This window comes from Euleptes europaea, chromosome 15, assembly GCF_029931775.1.
Source record: "Euleptes europaea isolate rEulEur1 chromosome 15, rEulEur1.hap1, whole genome shotgun sequence".
NCBI classification, from domain to species: Eukaryota; Metazoa; Chordata; class Lepidosauria; order Squamata; family Sphaerodactylidae; genus Euleptes; species Euleptes europaea.
Window position 1 is genome coordinate 52,179,774 of NC_079326.1, and position 26,196 is coordinate 52,205,969.

Here is a 26,196-nt window from a genome sequence, read left to right on the forward strand (position 1 = left end):
TCTCCGAGATGTTTGGGCACAGTCCCCATCCAGAAAAATAAATATTAGAAAAGCCTTGAATTTGGGAACTGTCCCCTTACAGGAAGCTTGATTGTGCTGTTGGTGACTTTTAAAAACATTGTTAAGAGGAAGTGGAGGAAAAATTAGGTGTACAGTCTTAGAATAGAATCATAGAATCATAGAGTTGGGAGGGACCACAAGGGTCATCTAGTCCAATATCCTGCACAATGCAGGAAATTCCAAACTACCTCCCCACCACACCCCCAGTGACCCATACTCCATGCCCAGAAGATGGCCAAGATGCCAGTGTTCATTGTGCCAAACTCAAAGTTTGCTGTCTGTTGCCCAACATATCGGCCTTATATAGGTGCTAGGTGAAAATTCGTGCTCCGTGACTAATTTCTCTCCTGAAAAGTGCTCCAAGATTAAAAAAAGATTGGGAACCGCTGGTCTAGAGAACTGATGTAATTCTGGGAGAACTCCAGGCACCACCTGAAGGTTGGCAAGTCTATTCCAGTAACCAATCACTGGTATGACTAAGGGAGGAAGGGGGTCTCTGCCCCCACCTTGTAGCCTGGGGGAAGAACCCACAGCTGTGCCTACTCAAGGTACCATGCATACTCAACATAGTCATCTCAAGAACCTCCCAGTGTGTGGTGTGGCTTCAAAGAGATTGGCGCTTCAGCTGTTGTAAGGAATAGCCGCTCAGAGACTCCATACAACACAGAAAGGCCAAAGGAGCTCAGGAAAGCGGTCTGCATTCTAGGGTTGCCAGTCCCAGGTTTGAAAATTCCTGGAGATTTGGGGATGTAGCTTGCCCATGTACATTTTGCATTGGGACTGAATAGGTTAAGTGGCTAGCATTGTAATCCTATGCAGAGTTAGGCAAGTCTAAGCCCATTGATTTCAGTGGATTTAGACTGGAGTAACTCTGCATAGTGCTGCACTGTTAAGGCTTACATGAATCCTTTTCCAGGGTGGTTTTTCTAGTAAGCTTCAAAAGTGGAGTCTCATTAGCTTACAATCATACTTTCTACGCCATTTTATCAAACTGTACAGTAATACTTTCTATACTGTTTTATCAAAGAAGGGGAGGGATCTTAGAATATTAATAAGAAATGCAGTGTTTACTATGTATATAATATTTAAAACTGAGTTTTTATCAGCTTAATGGCTGATCATTAAAACTTCACAGTCAATTGGTTAAAACAATTCACAGCACAGTAATCTTAAATATTCAAGGAAGGTGGTAGAGGAAATAATGATCTCTCTGCTCTTAGTGTCTCTGTCTTACATGCCTCCTCCTCCTCCTAATTTTTCATTGTTTAGCTTTCCTGGACTTTTCAGCAGTTATGTATTTGTATCTGCTTGAATTTATTGTTCTTCTTTGACAATGCTTTGTCTGAAATAGAATAGACTTGGACTGCTATCATACCACCTACCAATGTATCCAAGTAGCGTGTGCAGCATAAGGTTCAGTCTTTCATATGTCAGAATTTTTACAGATGCTTGCCAAATATCAGAAATTATTTTCAAATGTTACTTTTTATTGCTCTACAACGTGGTTTACTTCACTGCTCACCAGCTTAGGCTAAGTAATGTCACACACCATGTGTTGTGTTTAGCTGGTTTTTTAAAAAAATATTGTAGTTTAGAGGGAATTTGTGGCCGTTAAATTGTGGAACGTTATTAAACTTCTTTGTATGCATTTTTTTGCACTGCAGTCAGTCATAGAAAAGGCTGATCGCCAATTCTGCAGGCAAAGGAAAAGTGCATGGGCCCTCGGTGGAATGTCCCACAAATAGCTCCTGGGCTCTGGCTACTAAACTTTATGAAATCATGGAATCATAGAATTGTAAGGGACCACCATGGTCATCTAGTCCAAATTCACAACTATCTCCCCCACACACCCCCAGTGACCCCTACTCCATGCTCAGAAGATGGCCAAGATGCCCTCCCTCTCCTTATCTGCCTAAAGTCATAGAGTCAGCATTGCTGACATATGGCCATCTAGCCTCTGCTTCAAAACCTCCAGGGAAGGAGAGCCTACCACCTCCCAAGGAAGCCTGTTCCACTGAGGAACCGCACTAACTGTTAGAAAAATCTTCCTAACGTCTAGATGGAAACTCTTTTGATTTCATTTCAACCCATTGGTTCTGGTCCGACCTTCTGGGGCAACAGAAAACAACTCGGCACCATCCTCTATATGACAGCCCTTCAAGTACTTGAAGATGGTTATCATATCCCCTCTCAGTCTTCTCCTCTTCAGGCTAAACATACCCTGCTCCTTCAACTGTTCCTCATAGGCCTTTCCTCATAGGACATAGGGGTCTCCAGGCCCCTCACCATCTTTGTTGCCCTCTTTAGCAAGTAGAGTGGATAGTTTATTTGCATAGCCTTTCACTTGTACGCGCAGCAGCAGATCATTCCTGGAGTCATTCCATAGCTGCCCAAAGTTATGGTGGAACTGTCTCTTTGACCTCAGCAATCACAAGTATAGTTGTAAGTATAGTTCCCTTTGGTAGAGACCAGACAGTAAATACCATTTATGACAGGTTGGGGGTAAACAGTAAGTTAAAGGTCGATGGCAAATGAGATTTCTGAAATTACCCCTTGCTCGAAATAGGGGTAAGTGGGTTGTGATTAAAAGAAATAAATAGTGAGGATACTTGCAGTCTTAAAACAAGTTACCACATGAAAAGCATCTCCCATGTTCTAGGGTGGTTTTCTGATTTACGGCGTTGTGGCTAATCATTATGCAGCCTGTGCAACAGCCTATACCAAGGGTGTCGAACTCAATTGTTACGAGGGCTGGATATAACATAAATGTCACTTGGTCGGGCCGGGCCATGCTTCGCTAGCCCAGATTGAGAGTGGGGGATGGTGGCGGCCTTGGCTGGCTTGCGGGCTGGATGAGAACTCTCAAGGGGCCAGATGCACCCCTCGGGCCTTATGTGTGACACCCCTATACAGCGGGGCCTTCTACAGCTGGATTCTCTTGCTAAGGACAGCAAGTGGTACTGGGATTTCACTCTACAAATGGCCATGGAATAGGAGTTCAAATTTTCAAGAATCCCTGCGAAACTGAAAGCGTTCTCTCTGTGTGACCAGTTTTACATGGACTGCTCAAATTAATAAATACTGCTACTTAGTCACTTGTTCATTATAATTGGTCAGCGTATATGTATTTTCTGGGATAAAATAGCATATCTTCAGCCGAGTAGAAAAGAATGACATCTTTGGAGCTTTTCCAAGGGGTCTGAAGATCTGTCTTTTCCGGGGCACCTTTGATTGAGGAGATGTTGTTGTGGGGGGAGGAATTCTACATATGATGAACACACATGAACGCATAAAGCTGCCTTATACTGAATCAGACCCTTGGTCCATCAAAGTCAGTATTGTCGAAGGCTTTCATGGTCAGAGTTAATTGGTTCTTGTAGGTTATCCGGGCTGTGTAACCGTGGTCTTGGAATTTTCTTTCCTGACGTTTCGCCAGCAGCTGTGGCAGGCATCTTCAGAGTAGATGAAGATGCCTGCCACAACTGCTGGCGAAACGTCAGGAAAGAAAATTCCAAGACCACGGTTACACAGCCCGAATAACCTACAAGAACCAAAGTCAGTATTGTCTACTCAGACCAGCAGCGGCTCTCCAGGGGCTCAGGCTGAGGTCTTTCACATCACCTACTTGCCTAGTCCCTTTAACTGGAGATGCTGGGGATTGAACCTGCGACCTTCTGCATGCCAAGTGGAGTCTCTACCACTGGGCCACAGCCCCTCCCCTAGTATGTCTTTTTATATTGCTTTTACTGTTTCATTGGATGTTTGTAAAACCACTTTGGGGACCCTTTTGAGTTGAAAGCCAGTCTATAAGCGAGCTAAATAAAGTACTAAATAAAATAAGGGCAACATTACTTTTGCTGTCTAATGAGGGTGTACAAACCAGCTTGATCATTTGTGGACTGTCCAGCGGGGAATGTGATCTGGGCTGTCTTGTTGGCAAGTGACACAGTCTGCCAGCAAGTAGGAAAATGTGACACTTTTCCAGGCAGTATTATTGAGACATTTTAAAAAGATTACAGAAGTGGCTTAAAATTACTAGAAACATATTTCTGGCAGTGATGGTAGTACAAAAGGGGACGTGATAATATGGGGAAATGCTAGTGAAAACTTTGTGTAATTGTTTTACCAGCTAGCAATGAAAAGGTTAATTGCCTAGCAACATTTCCATTTTAAAAACTTTATTTTTACAGGGGGTATATAACTTGGCTCAAAAACTTGGATCTGTGTGGAAACTTGGCAAGAGCAGGTTCAACCCAGAAATTTATTTCTGGTTTTGTAAACTTTCAAGTGTATTTCGCTGCATTAATTAACAGATTTTGGTCCCTTAAAAAAAAAAAATTCTTAAATGCTAATTAGTCAAAAAGCATATCCCTACTCTGGGGTAGACTGCTTTGATTTTACAGCTGTATAAATGAGGGCATAATTAAAAAAAAACACCTATTTGTAGAAAGAAAACAAAATATCAGGTGTTTGATTTTATAGTAATTTTTATTGATTTTTTAAAATGACCCCCCCCAATCTTACTGATCTCAAACAAAACTGGATATCCATAGTTCAGTAGAAGGCTTGGAAGTTTTAGGGCTGATTTGGAAGTTACACATTGGCAGGGGTTATGATACATGAAGCAATTGTGCTTTGAATCCGTAATAAAAATGTATTTTCTGAAGTACGAAGATGATGGTGTGTGTTGCTCAGTTCATTTGGGACCATGAAACTGGGTAAGGTGTGCCGTGGAAACCTCTAGACCAGGGGTGTCAAACTCAATTGTTATGAGGGCCGGATATGACATAAATGCCACTTGGTTGGGCCGGGCCATGCCTCGCCAGCCCAGATTGAGAGTGCTGCCTCGGCTGGCTTGTGGGCCGGATAAGAGCTCTCAAGGGACCGGATCCAGCCCCCGGGCCTTATGTTTGACATCCCTGTTCTAGACACCAGTGGTCTCACCCATGTAAATCTGTGTGTCACAAAGTGGAAAGAGTTGAAAGTGGGGAGGGGCTGTGGCTCAGTGGTACAGCATCTGCTTGGCATGCAGAAGGTCCCAGGTTCAATCCCTGGCATCTCAAGTTAAAGGGACTAGGCAAGTAGGTGATGTGCAAGACCTCCGCCTAAGACCCTGGGGAGCCGCTGCCGGTCTGAGTAGACAATACCGACTTTGATGGACCAAGGGTCTGATGGCCAGGTTCATGTGTTCAAAGTGCGAGGAGAGAATGGCAGTGCTTTGTTAAAACCTTTGCCCTGGGAAGAATACCCAGTGAAAACACGGTGGAATGGTTTGAAAGGATTTATAGGTTGTGCAATTTTTATTGATGTTCTGTGTCAGAATGTGAAAAATTGTTTTATGTCATTTGTGGACCGAGAAAGAAACTGTAGACATATGGAAGTAATAATAAGCAGAACGCAGAGGGGCAGAAGTCTCCCCCCTCTGGTGCCCATGGGATGCTGCTGCCCAAACTCAACCTGAGCGATGTATTAGAGCAAATCTGTAGGACCGTGCATGTTCTCTTGTATGTGCACATCAGTGACGCAATCCAATTCTGGTTGCCTCTGTATAGCGCAGCTTATTTCTAAATATCTCTTGCTTGTAGGTAGAGCTAGAACACCATTCCTTAAATTGTGAGTCTGGCCCCAAATGTGGAATGCAGTTCTTTCCCCGGTGGGTTGTGCAGGGAGGAGGGAGGAAGAGGAATGGGGGGGAGAGCAGAGAGAAAGGAGGTTCTGGGGAGGTTTGGTGGTAAAATTGGGGCTTGCCTCTGTTGAATGTGCAAAATGACAATGAAATCCAGCTGGTGTCTCATTAATGTAGTACAAATATAAGTACAGGTTGAGTATCTCTTATCCGGACATCCGATATCCGGACTGATCCGAAAACCAGACGTTTTCAGCTGGAATGCAGGCATTACTCACAGGCCCTCAGCAGCTCCATTGATGGTTCAATGTCCACAAAATTATTAAAAATATTGTTTAAAATTGCATCCAGGCTATGTGTATAAAGTATATATAAAACATAAATAAATTGTGTATTTAGACTTGAGTCCTAACCCCCAAGATGTCGCATTATGTTTATGCAAATATTCTAAAATACGGAAAGATCCGAAATACAGAACACTTCTGGTCCCAAGCAGGCCGGATAAGGGATACTCACCCCGTACAAAGCATGGCAAATAAAATATAAACTTGTCTGCTGTTTACTCGTGTGACATTCCTGCACTGGAGAGCAGGAAAAGCAGCTTGGAGTTATATTGTGAGCAGGCCCTGATTTAGATTTAGTACATTTATAAATGGATCCCATTTCAAAAAACCGAGAACTGCCAGGCTAGAGGATACACATTCCTTTCTTGAGTCACTCTGTGATTTTTTTTCCTGGTACAATGCTACCCATCTTGTTGCACAAAACTAACAGCTGGGGTTGAAGTCTTTGGAAGCTCATTGTCTGAGTTAGCCACTGCAGTAATAAAACACCAATGGGATTTTCAGTGGTTTGGTTGGGAGACTGAAGCGAGCAGTGAAGCCAGCTCTTGAAATTTGGTACTTTAATTTTTTTGTGCTTGTGTTCCCCCCGCCCCACAATCTTTACAGAAGATATACATTACTAAAATTACTTCAGTGTAGAACAATCCAGCATTAGCTGACTTGGCGATAAACCAAAAGGACTGCCCTTACCTGTTTATTCTCTGTGGTAATTTACGCAGGGTCAATTTTGATGCTTGCTCAAAGCTCTTTTTTAAAATGTGACCTTTAAAATGCCTATTCACGGCCCCAATGCAAAAGGAGAAATTCCACCTCCCCGCATACTCGCCTGCTCCTTCGCTCCCTCGTTTGCTTAGGCATTGGCAATGGTCGTTTGCAAAGCTAAGGCGCGTTTGTGATTTTTCATGGTTCTTTCAGTAAATGCTTCGGTGCGGGGGCGGAGCAAATACAAAGGGTTGCGTTAAAGGGGCTCTTAAGAAATGCGAAGCAGGAATGCGCCGGCTGCGCAGTCACTTCCTGAATGACGGTTCAGTGTGAAAAACTCAAAAAATATATGCGGTGCACTTCAGCCTTGAACTCATTGCTAATTACCAAGCATAAAAGGCCAGTGTGTTCCACTCAAATCACGATATCCTTATTGTTGTTTTATTTCAACAGTGGAAAGAGTCGAACGAGACAACCTGTCAGAATATTGTGTTCTGGGTCAACGTCCCATGCACTTACCAAATATCAACCAACTGTCAACCTTGGGCAAAACGAACGAACAGTCTCCTCACGGCCCAATCCACCACAGTACTCCGATCAGGAACCAAGTGCCCACCTTGCAGCCAATCATGAGCCCCGGTCTTCTTTCACCTCAGCTCAGCCCGCAGCTTGTTAGGCAGCAGATCGCCATGGCTCACCTGATTAACCAGCAGATTGCGGTCAGCCGGCTACTGGCTCACCAGCACCCGCAAGCCATTAACCAGCAGTTTCTCAACCATCCACCCATCCCTCGAACCATCAAGCCAGAGCCTACAAACTCCTCGGTTGAAGTCTCTCCAGATATCTACCAGCAAGTCAGAGACGAGCTGAAGAGAGCCAGCGTCTCCCAAGCCGTCTTCGCGAGAGTGGCTTTCAATCGCACCCAGGTATCTCTTTTGAATCTGTTTTCAGAGGGAGAATACGTTTTCCTTTTACCAGAGGACAGTCATGCCTCATGTCACTGGGGAACATTGTCTTGTTTTTCATCTGTCAATGCCTCTTGAATCTTTTCAAATGATAATTTTGGATCTGTATACTGGGAGCTTGATCCAGATGATCAGTGGGGAAAAAGAAAGCAGCATCTGGATTTTCTCTCCCCTATCCATAAACTGGAAGGAAGCTTATGGAGTGATCCTGAAAGAATCTTTAGGTGATCTGCTATCCTTGGCTAAATCTTACAGTCAATGAATCAAGGGCCATCCTCGTCTTCAACTAGTACTTCCTTGGGCTGTGTCTACCCCCCCCCCCCCAGTTCCTACAATTTTTAATTGGTATATGGTCCATTTCCAATAGGCATACTATAAAGAAATCACTGGAAGGGAATAGCCATAAAAATCTATGGAGTGTCAGAGTGTCTCACTTAGGCTTACTCTGCATGTTACACAAAATCCCATGATTCTTTCCTCCACATTTTTTTTAACCCAAAGGAGCCTGGCTAGGCTGTGATTCTGAGCAGAAAACTGGCATGCAACAGGATTCTGTGTAACATCTTCCCCTCCTAGCATTGGTATAGCATGGTGTAGTGGTTAAGAGCAGTGGTTTGGAGTGGTGCACTCTGATCTGGAGAACTGGGTTCGATTACCCACTCCTCCACATGAGTGGCAGAGGCTAATCTGGTGAACCGGGTTGGTTTCCCCACTCCTCCACATGAAGCCTGCTGGGTGACCTTGGGCCGCTGCCGCCTCCTCCTCCGAAATGTTTTCCCTTCTCTGTCTGGAAAGGTAGACTCCTTGTGAGTTTCCCCATATCTTTCTCCTCATGGATGAAAAAGCAACTGTGGAAGGTTGATTTTTAGCTGATAAACAACCAAAGGGGAACAAATGAAACAGAGCTTCTCCCACCCTGCCCTTCTGCCTCTTAGATTCCACTTCCTCAGGTCGCTTTGGGTTAAAAAAAATGGAGGAATGAATCATGGAGCTCGCATAACGAGTAACTTGTATATTTAGACCCTACGGTTTATTTTATGCGTGCATGAATATCAACGGCACTCGTTACCTGTTTGCTTCTGGGCCTAATTTGAAGTGCCGGTCATTGTCTTGAAAGCCCTGCCTGGCCTAGGGCCCTTCTGCTGCACCTTCTGGCATATTCCCATGCAGCAGCTGAGCTCTTCAGGGTTTAGCTAAACAACACTTGTGAGATGAGTCAGGTGTCTGCCAACCACGCTCACAGCCAAATTCATCATCCAGGGACTTACCTGTTGAAAGGCCCATTGCTTGCAGTGGTGTGTGTGTTCCGTGAGAAGGGGGGGTGTTTCAGCCTTTCAAGCCATTTTCCTGAGCAGAAATGGTGCAGGGATGCTTGGGGTCATGTGACACAAGGAGCCCGAGAAGAGGGAAAACAGTCCTCCCGTGGCTGTTTCTGCTTGGGAAAACAGGCTGAAGCCCCTTCCCCCTTTTGCAGTGTTCCCAAGCATCAGGTGCTTTGGCTGGTAAGTACCGTGGTGGAGAGCCAGCGTGGTGTAGTGGTAAAGATTGGCGGACTCTAATCTGGATAACCGGGTTGGTTTCTCCAGTCCTTCACATGAAGCCAGCTGGGTGACCTTGGGCCAGTCACAGTTCTCTCTGAACTCTCTCAGCCTCACCTACCTCACAAGGTGTCTGTTGTAGGGAGAGGAGGGGAAGGTGATTATAAGTCGCTTTGAGACTCCTTAACAGTAGAGAAAAAGCGGGATTTAAAAACCAACTGTTCTTCTTCCTCTACATGTGACTGTGAGCCAGGTTGAGGGACTCCAACAGCTTGTGTGAAATGTACCCACTGGCACCTTTCATCTTGTAGGGCCCTCTCTCAGGGCTCTCTACTTGGCAGGTTTTTTTTCTGTGGCAGGACAGGTCCTTTGTAACGGCTCACCAGAATGGGTGCAGAGAGCACCTTTACTGTGCACCCAAAAAGGCATGTTAAGGGTGCTCGGGCGGGGGGAAGATAAATTGTTTCTGCAGGTCTCACCGAATTTTTTATCAGCATGTGTTTGTTTTATTGCGGCTTACATGTTCGCGGCTTGTTGTTGGTTTGTTAGCCTCGTTGAATCTAAGGAGTTATGGTGGGATATAAACTTTTAGAATATATTATGAAAGCCCTGTGTGTGTGTGTTTTCCTTGAGGGCAGCAGCTGTGGTGGTGGGGAGGCATAAATTGAGAGCTAAGAAGCCGAGGGCAAGAGAGTGCTTTCTCCCCCACCTGTTTCCTCCTCTAGAGTTCCCAATGTATGATGAATTTGTGTCTGAAACTTGGGGCGAAAGGAGGAACTGTGTGAGGGTGTATGTGTGTGTGGGGGGTGATCTGGAACAGGGAAATGGCATTCAAAGGAAAAGGCAGCTATGCTTGTGAAACATTTTGAACTTACCTCACCATTTCCCCTCTCAAAGTTATTCCTTTCCCAAAGCCAGTTTTTCCCAAGAAGTAGGCCCTGGACTTTTCTTACAAGCTTATCGACGTAATGTGTAGTTACCACTTTGAGGTAACATTTTGAGAACTTTTGGTGCTCTATGTAGATGCTGTTATTACTGTTTAATTGTTTTTGGCCCCAGAATAAATGTCTCTGGCCATTTATGCAGGGTCAATTTTGATGCTTGCTCAAAGCTCTTTTTTTAAATGTGACCTTTAAAGTGCCTATCCGTGGTCCCGACGCAAAAGGAGAAATTCCACCCCACCACTCGCCTGCTCCTTTGTTTGCATAGCCATTGGCAATGGTCGTTTGCATAGCTAAGCTACATTTGCGATTTTTCATGGTTCCTTCAGTAAATGCTTCGGAGCAGGGGCGGAGAAAATACAAAAGGTCGCGTTAAAGGGGCTCCTAAGAAATGCGAAGCAAGTATGTGCTGGCTTTGCAGTCACTTTCTGAATGAGGGTTCAGCGTGAAAAACTAAAAAAAATATGTGGGGCAATTCAGCCTGGAACGTGCTGCTAATTACCAAGCATAAATGGCCTCTGGGTTTATAGCTCTGTTGAGGTATATGATGTGCATGGGCATATAGTCTGTTGCTGCAATTTCGGGCAATTATGACGGACTAGAATACGTTTAGATCTGTTTCTGAATCTCCAAGCTTTGTACGACCTATTCTCAAGGAGTCGTGGCCAAGATTGCCATATCTTCTCCCCTTCTATCCGCTGGAGGTCTGCTTCCCACACAGCACAGGCCAATTGTCTGTTCTACTGGATTAATGATTTTTTTTGGCACTGCCATATTGGAAATGCCCTGTTATGTGGGAACTAATTAACGTTTGCAGTATGCTTTCATTGCTTCCTTTCTGCTATTAAATTCATAAGATGGCTACAGCCAGTAAAAACATTCACTTTCAATCAACATGACTGAATTTCTCGGGTTAGCCTTGAGGATATCAAATAAAAATTATAGTGGAATGCATGAGTATTTCCTTTTTAAAATGCTGCTTTTAATTTGGAAAAGCATTTCATCCCTTTGGGATCATAACCTGTTGTGTGTGTGTGTATATATAAAGCCCAGTGTAATAAATGTAGAAAGTATTGACACAATGACATATTTTGAACCTGAGCAAGAGGTCAACGGTAACATTGGCTTTGTAGATTTTCTACTACTGTTGTTGAAGAAAGGGGCTGTATTTCAGTGAAGTTGTTAAATCTATATTGATGATGCCCAAGCCAGCAGTAAAATAAAACAAAAGAGAAAATATTCCCAGGGCCGAAATATTCTAGGTAAAAGCTGCCAATTTCACGATGGTATGTAAAGTGTAACTTAAAACTAGAATTAGTGAAACAGACACTGAAATTCTATAGATTCAGAAGAGCAAGTCAACCACTGCTGCAGTCTTTTCAAGGAAATGTGCGTGCTTTGTCCTGCCCTGTAACTGTGGAACTCATTCTTCGACACCAGAGGGGTATAGTGGTTAAGAGCGCTGGCTTGGAGCGGGGGACTCTGATCTGGTGAACTAGGTTTGATTCCCCACATCCACATGAGGGGCGGAGGCTAATCTGGTGAACTGGATTTGTTTCCCCACTCCTACCCATGAAGCCAGCTGGGTGACCTTGGGCTAGTCACATTCTCTCAGCCTCACCTACTTCACAAGGGTCTTTTGTAGGGGGGAAGGGAAGGTGATTGTAAGCTGGTTTGATTCTTCCTTAAGTGGTAGAGAAAGTAGGCATATAAAAGCCAACTCTTCCTCCTCCTCCTCCATTTCTTGTATGTCTGATCTCTTTGTCACCAGCTGGTTACCTTCTTGGACTTCTGTCTTCTTCTTTGTATCCTTGTATTCTTCCATGACTTTTTGGACAGAAGAATCCATTACTTGTATGTCTGTATTTGTGGCCATCATTTGAATTTTCATGACTTTTATATCTTCTGTAACCAGATCCAACTTCTGATTACATACCTGTGATGATTGGTCAAGAGTCATCATCATTGAAATCAGTTGAGCCATCTGTGTTGATATCTGTTTTACTTGTTTAATTGTCGCCTCAGAATATTTAGCAAGCATGTCCTGTACTTTTTTTTCCATGGTTAAATTCTGTAAAGTTTCCTTTAATTTCATAAAGGCAGGGCTATGAATTTAGCCAGATCAGGGAGAGGTTCCAGACATTTACATATGTAACTTAGTTAAAAAATTGATGGTCATCTAGCAGGAGTCCATTACATGTAGTTGATAGAGAATATTTCATTGACCAGCTTAATATCTTTTTCGAGTTGAAGAAGTGAGTATTTAAGCTTAAAATAACTTTTTAAAGTTGAAAATACCAACGAGTTTTACCAGACGCTCTAGATCGGCAGAACCAGGAAGTATTCCAGGAGTTGCCTCATCGCGGACCTTCTATCGTCTCTTCTCTATGGTTGTTACCTTCAGGAATGGTTTTAGTGTAACACGAGTAAGACGAATTTCCGGTCCTACGACCTTCTTCCTGTTGATTTGCTTGTAAAACAATAGAGAGGGATATTGAATGAAGCACAGAGTCTTCCGGTCAAGAAATCCTCTTTGTTGTAAAACGTGGCTGGAGGACCTTTTTTACCCCAAGCAAATTCTCAAAGGTTTCTCCCTCCCCTTCCTTTAAGAACGCGTCGAATTGGCAGATCTTACGTCAATCATTCAAGCTCGTTGTTTTAGTTTAAGTTGATCAGTTTGATAAGGCTCCTGCTGCTTTGTCTGTTGGATCTCATGCAGCAAAATCATCCAGTTCAATTAAGGGAGGGAAACGGTTACCAGGAATGTTTTCTTCAACCCCGTTATTCGATAACGCCAGTGAAAAGCAAAGGATTCTTATCTACTCACTTGGGCGTCTGGAGGTGAGGTTTTAATCTTGATGTAGTCCTTATGATGTTTATAAGGTGCTGGAGGGTAGATTCTAAAGCCGAAGTTGCGCGCTGGCGATTTCAATCCCTTCGTGCTCACGGGATCAAACGTCTGAAACTCCGGGGGACTTAATAAAGCTTCCTCGGAGTATTCAGGAGATCAAACCGCATATATGGCTGCAGGGAATTCCTGCTTCTCAGCCCACTTGCAAGGGCTGGATTGGGGTGCGGTAAAACACCCCAAATTACACGCAAACTTGGATTCTCCCCAGGAGCCCCTGGGAGGACGTGGCAATCAGCCCAGCGTCAGCACTGGAAGTCCCGGAAGCCAGGAAATAATCCACCAGGCGCATATACAATTTTTCCTGGAAGGCCTTCGCTAGATTGTGCAGGAGAAAACATACTGATCCAGTGACCATTTCCACTGGCAACTTGCTTGACTTTCTCCAGGAGGGATTAGCTCAAGGGCTGAAGGCATCTACTCTCAAACGACAGGTGATGGCGATCACGACGGTTGTTCCCCAACTGGATGGCTACCCACGTCAAGGCATCCCCACATAGTCACTTTCTTGAAAGGAGCCTCAGCCATCTCCTCCGACAATTCATAGATTTCCGACTTGGAGACTTCACGTGGTACTCCAGGCTCTGACTCGACACCCATTTGAACCCTTACAGGAGACTTCCCTGGGTCACCTTAGGATGAAAGTTTTCTTCCTCACGGCTGTTACATCAGCTAGAAGAGTGTCGGAACTGGCGGCTTTGTCATCTAGAAAAAGCCTCTGTGTCTTCCACACGGATAAAGTAGTACTACGTCCAGATCCGGCCTTTATCCCGAAGGTAAATTTTAAGTTCCATAGACAACAGGAACTCCATCTTCCAACCTTTTGCCCTCACCCTTCTCATCTAAAGGAGAAGAACTGGCACACTCTGGACGTGAAAAAGAGCTTTACGCATCTTTTTGAGAAGGACGGAACCTTTCCGGCGCTCGGAGTCTTTATTCGTTTCTATTTCATCACCCAATAAAGGTTGCAAAATGTCAAAGGTAGCTATCAGCAAGTGCATCAAACAGTGTATCCAGCTGTGCTATCAACTTAGCAACATACCAGTGCCGTTAGGAATTACCACTCACTCAGTCCGCAGCGCCGCTACTTCAGCAGCATTTGATGGCCATACATCCGTGGAAGAAATCTGGTCAAGCCCTTCTACGTTCATAAGACACTACAAGATAAATGCCTATTCTTCATCCGATGCGGCATTCGGCAGGAGAGTCCTCCAGAATGTTGTATCAAATGATCAATGAAGACTCCCTCTCAGTGAACGTCAGCTTTTGAAGATCCCGCTGATGAAGATGTACTCCGAACTCAGTGGGAGAACGGAACCTTGGCTTACCTGTGAAGGTTCCTTCTACACTGAGGGAGGAGTACATCTTGCCCGCCCAGGGTGAAGAATGGATCAAGATGAAGAATGTCAAGTGTCCAGATAAAGCTGAATTATTATTTATTTTAAAAAATGGGAAAACAATACGTTATATATAGGAATAATTAGAATAAAGTATTTTAATGTTCTGCTTGTTACTAATTCTTGGTTTTAAGCTGTGCTTTTTGCAGTGGCTGCTCCTTGTTCTTTTGGGTGCACATCTGTCTTTCTGTTTTTAAAAATTCTGCTATGGAAGTCCTCGAACTGAATATCAGAGGGCGGTCCTAGCACATGTGACAGGAAGCAGAGGTTTTTTGGATCCTGCCTCCCTGAGCATAGGAACAACAAAACCTGCTAATGAAGATGTACTCCTCCCTCAGTGTAGAAGGAACCTTCACAGGTAAACCAAGGTTCCGTTTTGCTCACAGCCAGTTACAAAACAGCATGTCTAGAGGCGGGGATTCAGATACTTTCTGCTTCCTTGGAGCTCTTTCTGAGCAAAAGAAAAGCTTTTTAAAACCAAGGCTTGGATTTCTTCCCCCCCCCTTTCAGATTGCTCCGTTTTTCTTGTTGTTGTTCTTAAACAGCATTCTTTTGTGGCAATTGAGTTTGGGGGGTGGAATTTTCTCTCACAGTAAGCACTACAAGTAAGCCAATTACAAAGCAGCATTTAAAGGGGTGGGGACTTGATTGGAGCTTGGAGGCTGCTGGTGCATAGACTCCCAACAGGGAAGTGTGGGTCCAGCAAGCAATGAACCTCAAGTAAAACTCCCAGGCATAAAAGACTTGAATAGGCAATGCTGACCTTGATGGATGAATGGTCTGATTTAATGTAATAAGGCAGCTTCATGTGTTCAGTATCCTGTGTTCATCTGATGATTGATGATGGGTGTAGGAGTTGTATGCCAAGCAGTTAAGGGAGCTTGAGATAACAGGATCTCTCTGTGTGTAGGAGGGCTACTGGGAAGCCCATGTTTGACACATTCTGTTTGATAAGTTGGTGGGCCATCAGGAAATATATTTGGTTGCAGATATAGGCTTGCACAGGGGGAGAAGGATTGGGCTGGAAAAAAAGAGGTTTGGACGTTAGGAGAATGAACAAGCATATCCAGAGGAGAACAACAATTTGGAGGCCAAGGCCAATTTGGAGTCTTGTTAGAAATACCAGTAAATATTCGGATGTACTCCAAGTTACGTACAAAAGTAGATATTTTGGGGTTCTTAAATGAACTGGCTGGTGGTTTTTATTAATCACCAAATGATGGACTAGTGTGTTAATCCTTACTCAGTGTGATGGCGTGTTGAGCATTAACCTGCAATTAAGTTCAGCTTCATAAAATATGTACTCTGGGGCTTGTTTAATAGATAAACTATTCTCTAATTTATTTTAAAGTCCAATGACCTACTTACACAGAGGCTGAAAAAAACCCTTTTACAAACATTATTTCTCCCTTGAGATCTTCCAACTGAGTAAATCTGTTAAATGATGTAGAGAAGCTTTAATCCAAACTAGGCTAAATCCATTGAAACAAATTGCTGACACACACATGCGTATTGATAGATTGGGGGCGGGGGCAGTGAGAGATCTCAGTGAATTCTGTGTTAAAGCTGTAATGGACCCTGGATCTAGTGAAGGAATCTAGTTGTGTTCCATGCATGTCCCCCCGTTTTATCTCAGAGAAGTTAAGCGGGGAGGTCTGGTGGTAGAAAGTGCCGTCAAGTCACAGCTGACTTATGGCGACCCTTTGGGGTTTTCAAGGCAAGAGACATTTGGAGGTAGTTTGCTATGGCCTGCTTCCATGTGGGCTGAGAGAGTTCTGAGAGAACTGTGACTGGCCCAAGGACATCCAGCTTTTTCCAGACATCTAGCTTGCTACATGGTAGGCATTTTTCTGTGTGTAAAGGAGCATTCAGTCATGTCCCAGACTGCAGATGGGAAGCTGTAAAGCCCAGTCATGCTTGCCATAGGTTGCCCTACTCAATTCTGTTGTTTTTGTTGGGAAATCTCTGCAGGCCGACTGTGGAACATTTGCATATGCATTCAGAAAGCATAAAACGAAGGTAGTGGTGGTGGCGATAGTTGGTGAGATTGCCTTGAATGCTGGAAAAGTTGTATGTAGATTTTAAATAAGTACATAAAATAAAGATGCCATTTAAAGGCGTACTAAATGAGTGCCCTTCAGATGCTAACTGAGTAAGGATAGAAGATATAGCTCTGCCCCTCCTCTCCTCTTTGAGTCATGCTTGCGTCCTGACATTCTTGTTTTTAGAAAACTTCATGCAGATTTTGTGGCCTTCTCTTCTTTCTTCCTCCGCACCAGCTGCACACAAGATTTTTAAAAGATGGTATTTTAATACAGCTGCAAACATTGTACCAGAAACTGCGATATCAAAGAAAACCGGCTTGTTTAGAGTATCATCGTAAGCAAGTGACATTTATGTGAAAGGAAATCATCATAATATTTGCTTTTTTGTGTGGAAGTACATTATTTTTGCTTAATAGTTTTCCATAATATCTCTGGTAGCAACAAAGACGTGATTTGCGTTTGTTTGTTTTGGTTAATATATAATATCCAGGATGAAATTATAATTGAAATTTGTAAATACATAAGTATTAATTTCAGTGGAGCCAAGAATTTCTTTTTATTAGTAAAATATATTGCATAGATATAAAACCATCCAGTCTTGTAATGAGTACCGCATTATAAGATGGTAGAATCATTTTCTGAGACAGTTCGCCACACAGCCACTCTGCTCTTCTGAAAGTCCTTCATTAGTATGGTTCCCAACCTCCAGGTGGTGGCTGGAGATCTCCTGCTATTACAACTGATCTCCAGCCGATAGAGATCAATTCACCAGGAGAAAATGGCCGCTTTGGCAATTGGACTCTATAGCATTGAAGTCCCTCCCCTCTCCAAACCCCACCCTCCTCAGGCTCTGTCCCCAAAATCTCCAGCTATTTCCCGACCTGGAGCTGAAAACCCTATTCATTGGTCTTCAACCCATGGGTTGAGATCATCAGGTGGGTCACAGAGCCTCATCTGCTGGAAGGGCAGTCATTTTTACTGTCTCTTGGATAGGTAGGTAAAATGTATTGTACGAGGCCAAAGGCCATAACAATATATCAAAGACAACTGCCAAGGCAGTAATAAATATAACAATAAACAATAACTCAGTAGAATTAAAAACAATATTAAAAATGTTCGAACCAGGCCGTCACATAGATTGAGATGAAGAAGTGAGCTGTGGCTCACGAAAGCTCATGCCCTGCCAGAAATTTTGTTAGTCTTTAAGGTGCTACTGGACTCTTGCTCTTTTCTGCTGCTACAGACTGACTAACCTGGCTACCCATCGTGATCTATCAGCCCGAGAATTCAGCACGGATCTTTGTGGCTGCCAGTGCATACAGTGACATCATATATGCGACATAATGGTGCTCGTTGGATAAAAGATAAATAATGTTACCTGCCGCTGAACGCAGGGCTAACCTAGCTAGAATGGCTGCAAGAAACCCAGCCCTGGGCACCGAGTAAAGGTTACAAGGCAGGACACAATGGGGAAGGTCCTCCGATTCAAGGGCTACACAGATACATACTCATTGGGCAATTGGCGTATGCTGATAAGGGCCCCCTACCATGGCAATTGTCATTATTTGAAATCTGAGGGCTGTCAAGGCTTCTCTAAGTTTATGGAAAGTGATGCTGGACAAATAAGAACATAAGAAAGGCCCTGCTGGATCAGACCAAGGCCCATCAAGGCCAGCAGTCTGTTCACACAGTGGCCAACCAGGTGCCTCTAGGAAGCCCACAAACAAGATGACTGCAGCAGCATTATCCTGCCTGCGTTCCAAAGCACCTAATGTAAAAGGCATGCTCTTCTGATCCTGGAGACAATAGGTATGCATCATGACTAGTATCCATTTGGACTAGTAGCCATGGACAGCCCTATGATCCATAAGAACATAAGAACAGCCATTCTGGATCAGACAAAGGCCCACCAAGTCCAGCAGTCTGTTCACGCAGTGGTCAACCAGGTGCCTCTAGGAAGCCCCCAAACAAGACGACTGCAGCATCATTGTCCTGCCTGTGTTCCAATGCGCCCAATATAATAGGCATGCTTCTCTGATCCTGGAGAAGCTGTGATGTGAAAGGCGTGGAGAGAACATGGGTACAATGCCTCTTTGCATGCTCACTGAGTGGAGCACTGGGACAGTGAGTCTCAGTTGTAGAGAGGATTCCTCATTTGTTTGACCCTTGACTTGTTCTTTACTATGACATACCCCCTGCTGCTCAGGATGCATTTCCAACTCCTCTGTTGCAGTGTTCACCAATTTAAATGATCCTGCAAGGTTTGTACTAGGATGCTACAAAATTTAGCATCTAGATATTTTTGTGCTTTTAAAAAATGTGAGTTTGTATTGCAAAAATCATCCTAGCAGCTAGTTGCTTCAACTTATGAATGAATAGGTAATGCTTGTCTGATAGAACAGAAAATCAGAATATCTATGAACCCTGGGATATTTTGCTGTGTGTCATCCATCCAGAAACAAAATTTTGAAGATCCTGACAATGTCAACATTTGTTTAGCAGAAATAATAGGCTCTTTCACACATGCTGAATAATGTACTTTCAATCCACTTTCAGTGCACTTTGCAGCTGGATTTTACTTGGTGAAACGGCAAAATCCAGCTGCAAACAATCGTTAAAATGCACCAAAAGTGGATTGAAAGTGCATTATTCAGTATGCGTAAAAGTGATTTTCTAGTGTTGATGAAAAGTGGGAGTGCAAAGTGCAAAACATATAATCATTTGGATATCCAGAAACTTGTTTTCCTCAAAAAGAAAGCTCAGACTTTTGACGCTTTGAGGATAAGTATTTCTGAGTTGTAGCGTTGGAAGGGAACCAGTAGGACATTTAGTGCGACCCCTTCCTTTGCCATAGAAACATCATCAAATAAATTACTCATGTCATGAACATTTATTATAATATGTGCTGTGTTTATGAAAATGATCAGCTGGGTAAAGTCGTACTAAGTGCTACAGTTCTAGCAATGAAGTAGGCCTCCATATTTGTGAATGTGTAGACAGAAAAGAGAAAATGGAGTTTTCCAGAATCCCCTGTGAGAAAATTTCTTTGGGATAACCATAATGAATAATATTTCGTTCCTACTAGAACAGAACAGGTGAAGGTTCACTGATTTTGTGACCAAAGTCACAGTTTTTGAAGGTAGTTGTGCCAGTCTGCCGTAGAACAGCTAGATTCATGCATTGTCTTTTGTACATGCAGAAAGATAACAGATAGATTGGAAAGATAACTGATAGATTGGAAGCCAGATCTTTTCTGCCATTTTTCTTTAATTCATAGAGGGAGAAAGAATGTTGTTCTTCTGTATTCATATAAAGGTGTATACTGGTCTCTTGCTTTTGTATCTGTATATTAGCTATCAAATAGGAATGGCATTTTCTAAAGCAACACCTTATTGTGTGAGGCTTCATTCAAACTGAGTGGCTATTTTTGTGTGGCATGAGGAAAGCTTTGTTGCATGCTTAGGAGAGCAACCTAAGCAAGTTGCCTAACATATTACGTTGCAGCTTTTTGGAAGGGAGGGCAAACCGTGAAGACTTTTTTTCTTTTGGCTGTCCAAAATTTTACCCCTATTTTTAAGGAAAGGAATCTAATAGTGTGTGAGCGCAGGGTTCCAGAATGTGAGCCTCTGCTTCTTCCCTCATTAATAAACATATTATTTTCAGTACAAAAAAGGAAGAGTCCAATAGTACCTTAAAGACTAATAAAATTTCTGGCACGATATGAGCTTTTGTGAGCCACAGTTCGCTTCTTCAGTTATTATTTTTCATGGGCATCAGTGTACTGCAAGAATTTTAGGCATAAAGTTGTATAAAGAGGTATAAATAACTGTCCCTTCTTTTCTGATGTTCTTCAAAGAGGCCTATCATGGTTTATCTTCGTAAATACGTTGCAAGTGGCTTATTTCTCTGTCTTCATAATTCCTCACAGATCTGTCAGCAATGCATTGTCCTTCCTAACAAGAGACACTGTAATAGACTTTATTAAGCTAATGTGATAACACCATTTTCTTTGAGGAGCAAAACATTTCATTTTTAATAATAAAAATTGAATTCCCATCATTGCACACGGTATACGTTTTATTCAAATCAGACTGAGTGCTGCTATTCCAAGGCTAAGCAGACATCTCCTGAGATATATATACGTTAAGCATTAGTTTAATGAGTTTTAAGATTCAGGCTCATACCAATATGAGGTAATGAATTAAAGTTTAAAGCGAAATCAGTATTGAAATTCAGGACGTGCCATAGTGGCCTAACTGCAGCATATCCAGAGTACCCCCCTAATGGTTGCAGAATTACCTTTTGATTTATATAAGATTGGAGACTATCCCAGGCGTTCTTAAAATACCAGTCACTCTTAAAACGACAATGCCCATCAAAATGAAGTGAAGAAACCAGTTAGCAAGGCCAGACTGGGTATCTAAGGGCAGACCACTACAGGGCAAGCCTAAGAGAAAAAGAAATAGATCACCACTAGTTGTCTCCTGAGTAAACTGAGGCTATCGTACTGTGGTCACATTATGAGAAGACGAGAGTCACTGGAAAAGACAATCATGCTAGGAAAAGTTGAAGGCAACAGGAAAAGATGAAGACCCAACAAGAGATGGATTGACTTTCTAAAGGAAGCCATGGCCCTCAGTTTGCAAGGCTGTTAAAGATAGGACGTTTTGGAGGATATTGATTCATAGGGTCACCCTCGCTAGGTGCCAGGTCTTACCATCAGCGGTATTGGAGGGAAGATATAAAAAGGTCCCTATAGCAGAAAGGTTTTGCCCTTGTGGGTCATGGGATATAGAAACTTCAGAACATGTCTTGATCCGCTGTTCATTCTACGAAGAAGTCCGCACAAGGGTTTGTTCCCCTTTGCTTAACACTTTCCCTGACCAACAAGAGGAGTTTCTGGCTAAGAAGCTCCTAACTGATGAAAAATCACAGATTACACTCTTGACTGCTAAATTCTGCGCTGCAGGTATTAAAATACCTCATACCCTGACAGGATAAGAGTAACAGAAATACTTTATTATTCAAAATATTAAGAGGCTCACACCAAGTTATACGATGTTTATATAAATTTTATTCATACATGTAATATTTAATTGTAGGCTTAGATTATTTGTAGTAGCAGTAGTAGCTTATTATCTGTTTGTGGCTGTTGTTTTTAGGGCTGTTGAAAAACAAATTTGGGAAAATTTGGGTACAGGTTTAAATGGCCTTTTTTATTCAAGAAAACCCGAATGCCGAATTCCCCTATACTGGTATAGGTGGGAATTCAGCTTTAAATTTGAGATTCCCAAAAAAAGTAGGCCATTTAAACTTATTATACCCATTTTGCGGCTTTCCGCAGCTCCTGCGGGGGCATTTTTTCAGGTAGAGGTCCCAAATGTTCAGGGTAGCTAGAAGGGACTCTCCTTGTAAGAACCTCCAAGTCCGAAGTTATGGAGTCTGGAAGGGGTCACCCCCCTTTCTCTATAAGAATGCATTCAAAACCATTTGTATTGGTTTTAATGAGGAGGATGGGGCGACCACTTCCAGACCCCATAACTTCGACCCCCTGACCCAATCTTCACCAAATATGGGGGTTCTTGCAAGGAGAGTCCCTTCTAGCTACCCTGAAAATGTGGGACCTCTACCTGCAAAAATGCCCCTGTGCCATACTGGTCCCACACACTTAGAGCCAACAGGTGTAGTGGTTAAGAGTGGTGGACTCTAATCTGGAGGGCCGGGTTTGCTTCCCCACTCCTCCACATGAGCTGCAGACTCTAATCTGGTGAACCGGGTTTGTTTCCCAACCAACCGAATTGGTTTCCCAACAAATGAAGCCAGCTGGGTGACCTTGGGCTAGTCATAGCTCTCTTAGAGCTCTCTCAGCCTCACCTACCTCACAGGGTGTCTGTTGTGGGGAGGGGAAGGTGATTGTAAACCGGTTTAATTCTGCCTTAAGTGGTAGAGAAAGTCAGCATATAAAAACCAACTCTTCCTCTTCTTCTCCTCCTCTTCCAGTGAACTGGGTTTGATTTCCCCATTCCTCTGCATGAGCAGCTGACTCTAATCTGGTGAACTAGGTTGGTTTCCCCACTCCTGCACATGAAGCCAGCAGGGTGACTCTTCTTCTTCTTAGTGACTATTATTTAAAACAATAACATTGCAATCCTTAGGGGGGGGGGGGAGTAAGGTGCCTCCTGAGTGCCTTGCTGGCCTGCTACAGCAAGCCGAAAACGGAATTTCCCCCAAACCCCTTGAAACTGCTCCATGCAGTTTTACAAGGCTACACCACCGTTTTTGCAGGCACAAGTTCATGCTGGCAAAAGGGGGCATTTCTGGGGCTAAAGGGCTCAACAGCCCTTCTAGATCCCAATATTTAACATGCCTAACTGATCCTAATCAAAGATGAGCCTATATACTGGCTAGACTAAATGTTCTCCCTTCTGCCGTGCTGCAAGGGAGATATAATAAAGTCCCTTTTGCAGAAAGGGTATATCCTTGTGGGGAGGGTAAAATTGAAACAGTCTCCCACATTTTAATCAACTGTCCTCTGTATGCTAGAGGTTGTTTTCAATTAATAAACCCAATCTTTGTGGACAAAGAATGGCTACCTGTAAGCACTAAGGCCTTTATCCTTATGAACGCGCAGGATCCACTTATAATTGATGTGGTGGCAAGATTTTTACTGAGGGCAATTAAAGTGTGTGAAAGCTTGTGCAACTCGTGAGGTAATTTTAGGGCTGTGAAGTGAGTGACTTCTAATGTATTTAAACCTGTTTTAGTGTCAATTTTATGGAGATGATTTTAAATGGTTTTTATCATGTTTATATAGATGTTGTATAACTAATGCCAATAAAGGCTTCGTATTCGTATTAAAGATCTTGATTAAAGATCTTGGGGTACGGGTGGACCGTAAGTAAAATATGAGAAGTCAGTGTGACACAGCAACAACAACAAAAGCTAATGCGATCTTGGGGTGCATCAACAGAGGCATATCATCCAAATCACAAGATGTCATCATTCCTCTGTACACAGCATTGGTCAGGCCACACCTGGAGTATTGTGTGCAGTTCTGGAGGCCTCACTTCAAAAATGATGTGGACTGAACTGAGCGGTGCAGAGGAGAGCGACCAAAATGATCAGGGGCCTGGAGACCAAGCCCTATGAGGAAAGGCTGAGGGAGTTGGGAATGTTTTGTCTGGAGAAGAGAAGGTTGAGGGGGGACATGATTGCACTCTTTAAGTATTGGAAGGGCTGTTACTTAGAGGAGGGCAGGGAGCTGTTCCTGTTGGCAGCGGAGCATAGAACTCTCAATAATGGGTTTAAATTGCAAGCAGAGAGGTACCGTCTGGATATTTTTACAGTAAGCATTGTTCGACAGTGGTATCAGCTACCTAGGGTGAGCTCCCCCTCCCTGGCAGTCTTTAATAAGAGGCTGGACAATCACTTCTCAGGGATGCTCTAGGCCCGTGTTGGCGAACCTATGGCACGCGTGCCCGACCTGGCACGCGTAGCCCTCTCTGCCGGCACGCGGGTAAGTGGCTCGGGACGGGACCGAAAGTCCAGGCGGGCGAGGCAGCGACGGATGGAAGCGGTGGAGAGAGAGCCAGCCCGCTTCCCGAGGGACGGGGCGAGGAACCGGCAAGCCAGCAGCCAGGAAAAGACGGAGCGCAGAGACGCGGCGGCGCGCTGCCGCACCCCAGCTGTAGCCCCGCCGCCCGGTCGCGCCTGCGCCAGTCAGAGGACTTGGCTGGGGGCGTGGGGAGGAGGGCAGGATGTCCCGCCCCCAAGACCTTATTAGGGCTGAAACATCCTGCCCTCCTCCCCACGCCCCCAGCCAAGTCCTCTGACTGGCGCAGGCGCGACCGGGCGGCGGGGCTACAGCTGGGGTGCGGCAGCGCGCCGCCGCGTCTCTGCGCTCCGTCTTTTCCTGGCTGCTGGCTTGCCGGTTCCTCGCCCCGTCCCTCGGGAAGCGGGCTGGCTCTCTCTCCACCGCTTCCATCCGTCGCTGCCTCGCCCGCCTGGACTTTCGGTCCCGTCCCGAGCCACTTACCCGCGTGCCGGCAGAGGAGGCTCCACCCCCACCAAAGGTCGACCACGAAGCCTCTCCTCACCGCCCCATTTCTGGTTTATTCCCCCCACACACACACACACACAAGAGAGGTGGTGTGTGAGGTAAAGCGCCACCCTCCCCCTCCCCTCACAGCGCGGCCGGGTTTTGAATGCGCGCTCGAGGGCCGGCAGCGCCAAGGCGGGCGGCGAGGAGGAGGTCGGGGCTCGGGGTGGGGGGTGGGGGGTGGGGAAAGCAATGTTTGATTCAAAACTCTACATGGGGGGTTATTGGCCATTTATGAATGGGAGGTTTTGCATTGGATTTGCCATTCAGATGCACATTTTCCCCATCCAGATCCTCAGAACTCAACAATAAGCCCCCTTGCAGAGTTTTTTTTCAGACGGAACCCTCTGAATATAGAGCAGGTTTTGCTTCATATATTTGCCTTAGGGTTGCCAGGTGTCTCTCCCCCAATCATTTACCTCTTTCCCTGATGGTTCAGTTACAAATATCAAGTTTCACTTTGAAGAAGAGTTGGTTTTTATATGCCGACTTTCTCTACCACTTAAGGAAGAATCAAACCGGCTTTCAATCACCTTCCCCTCCCCACAACAGATACCCTGGCCATTTATGCATGGTCAGTTTTGATGTTCACTAAAAGCTCTTTTTTAAAATGCGAATTTAAAACTGCCTATTCACGGTCTCGAAGCAAAAGGAGAAATTCCACCCCTCCCACTCGCCTGCTCCTTTGTTCCTGTTTGCATAACCATTAGCATGTGCATAGCTAACCCGCCACTGTTATTTTGCATGGTTCCTTCAGGGGGATTCTTCAGGTTAAATTGCCGTGTTGGCACTTTGCGATATATAAGAGGGTTTGGGGTTGCAGTTTGGGCACTCAGTCTCTAAAAGGTTCGCCATCACTGCTCTAGGCTGATCCTGCATTGAGCAGGGGGTTGGACTAGATGGCCTGTATGGCCCCTTCCAACTCTTATGATTCTATTCTATGATTCATTGCATTTCCATCCCCCCCCCCCCCACATTACAATTTGAAATAGTTCCTTGTCTTGGGCTGAAGTTTTCAATGAAGCAGCATTGTATTTCCTATTCAAAAGGATGGGAGCTTTGTTTTTTTAAATAACAACTTACCTAAGTTCTTATTTCTGTTTTGACATTAGCCACAGATTAATGATGGAGGATTCTTTGCACTTTATAACAGCATTATGAGAGGCTTTTCTTCCCACCGATTTAAACTACGATGTTGCTGAATTGCTAACCAGATGAGCAAGGCTAGTTATTTGGGTCCTTAGCAAGGTACCATCAAGGTGGTGATAGTGATATGGCAGTTGGTGCTTTCCACCTAGTTGAAGGCCTCTTAACATGTTACAACAGCAGTGTGATCACCATGATGCTCCTCTAATGTGGAAGGGGTTGTGGCTCAATTTGTAGAGTATCTGCTTGGCATGCAGAAGGTCCCAGGTTCAATCTCCACCAGGTTCAATCTCCACATCTCCACTAAAGGGACTAGGCAAATAGGTGATGTGAAAGACCTCTGCCTGAGACCCTGGAGAGCCACTGCCAGTTTGAGTAGACAATACTGACTTTGATGGACCAAAGGTCTGATTCAGTAGAAGGCAG

General features: G+C 44.2%; 1 protein-coding gene across 2 annotated transcripts in view; it reads left to right on the forward strand.

Annotated features, from left to right (window-relative positions):
• SATB2 (SATB homeobox 2) overlaps positions 1–26,196 on the forward strand; it is a 177,384-nt gene that overhangs the window by 77,723 nt on the left and 73,465 nt on the right. For both annotated transcript variants that reach the window (XM_056861366.1, XM_056861367.1), the window contains exon 7: positions 7,186–7,658. In XM_056861366.1, the coding sequence (XP_056717344.1) occupies positions 7,186–7,658 (473 nt within the window). The remainder of the gene's footprint in view (positions 1–7,185; positions 7,659–26,196) is intronic.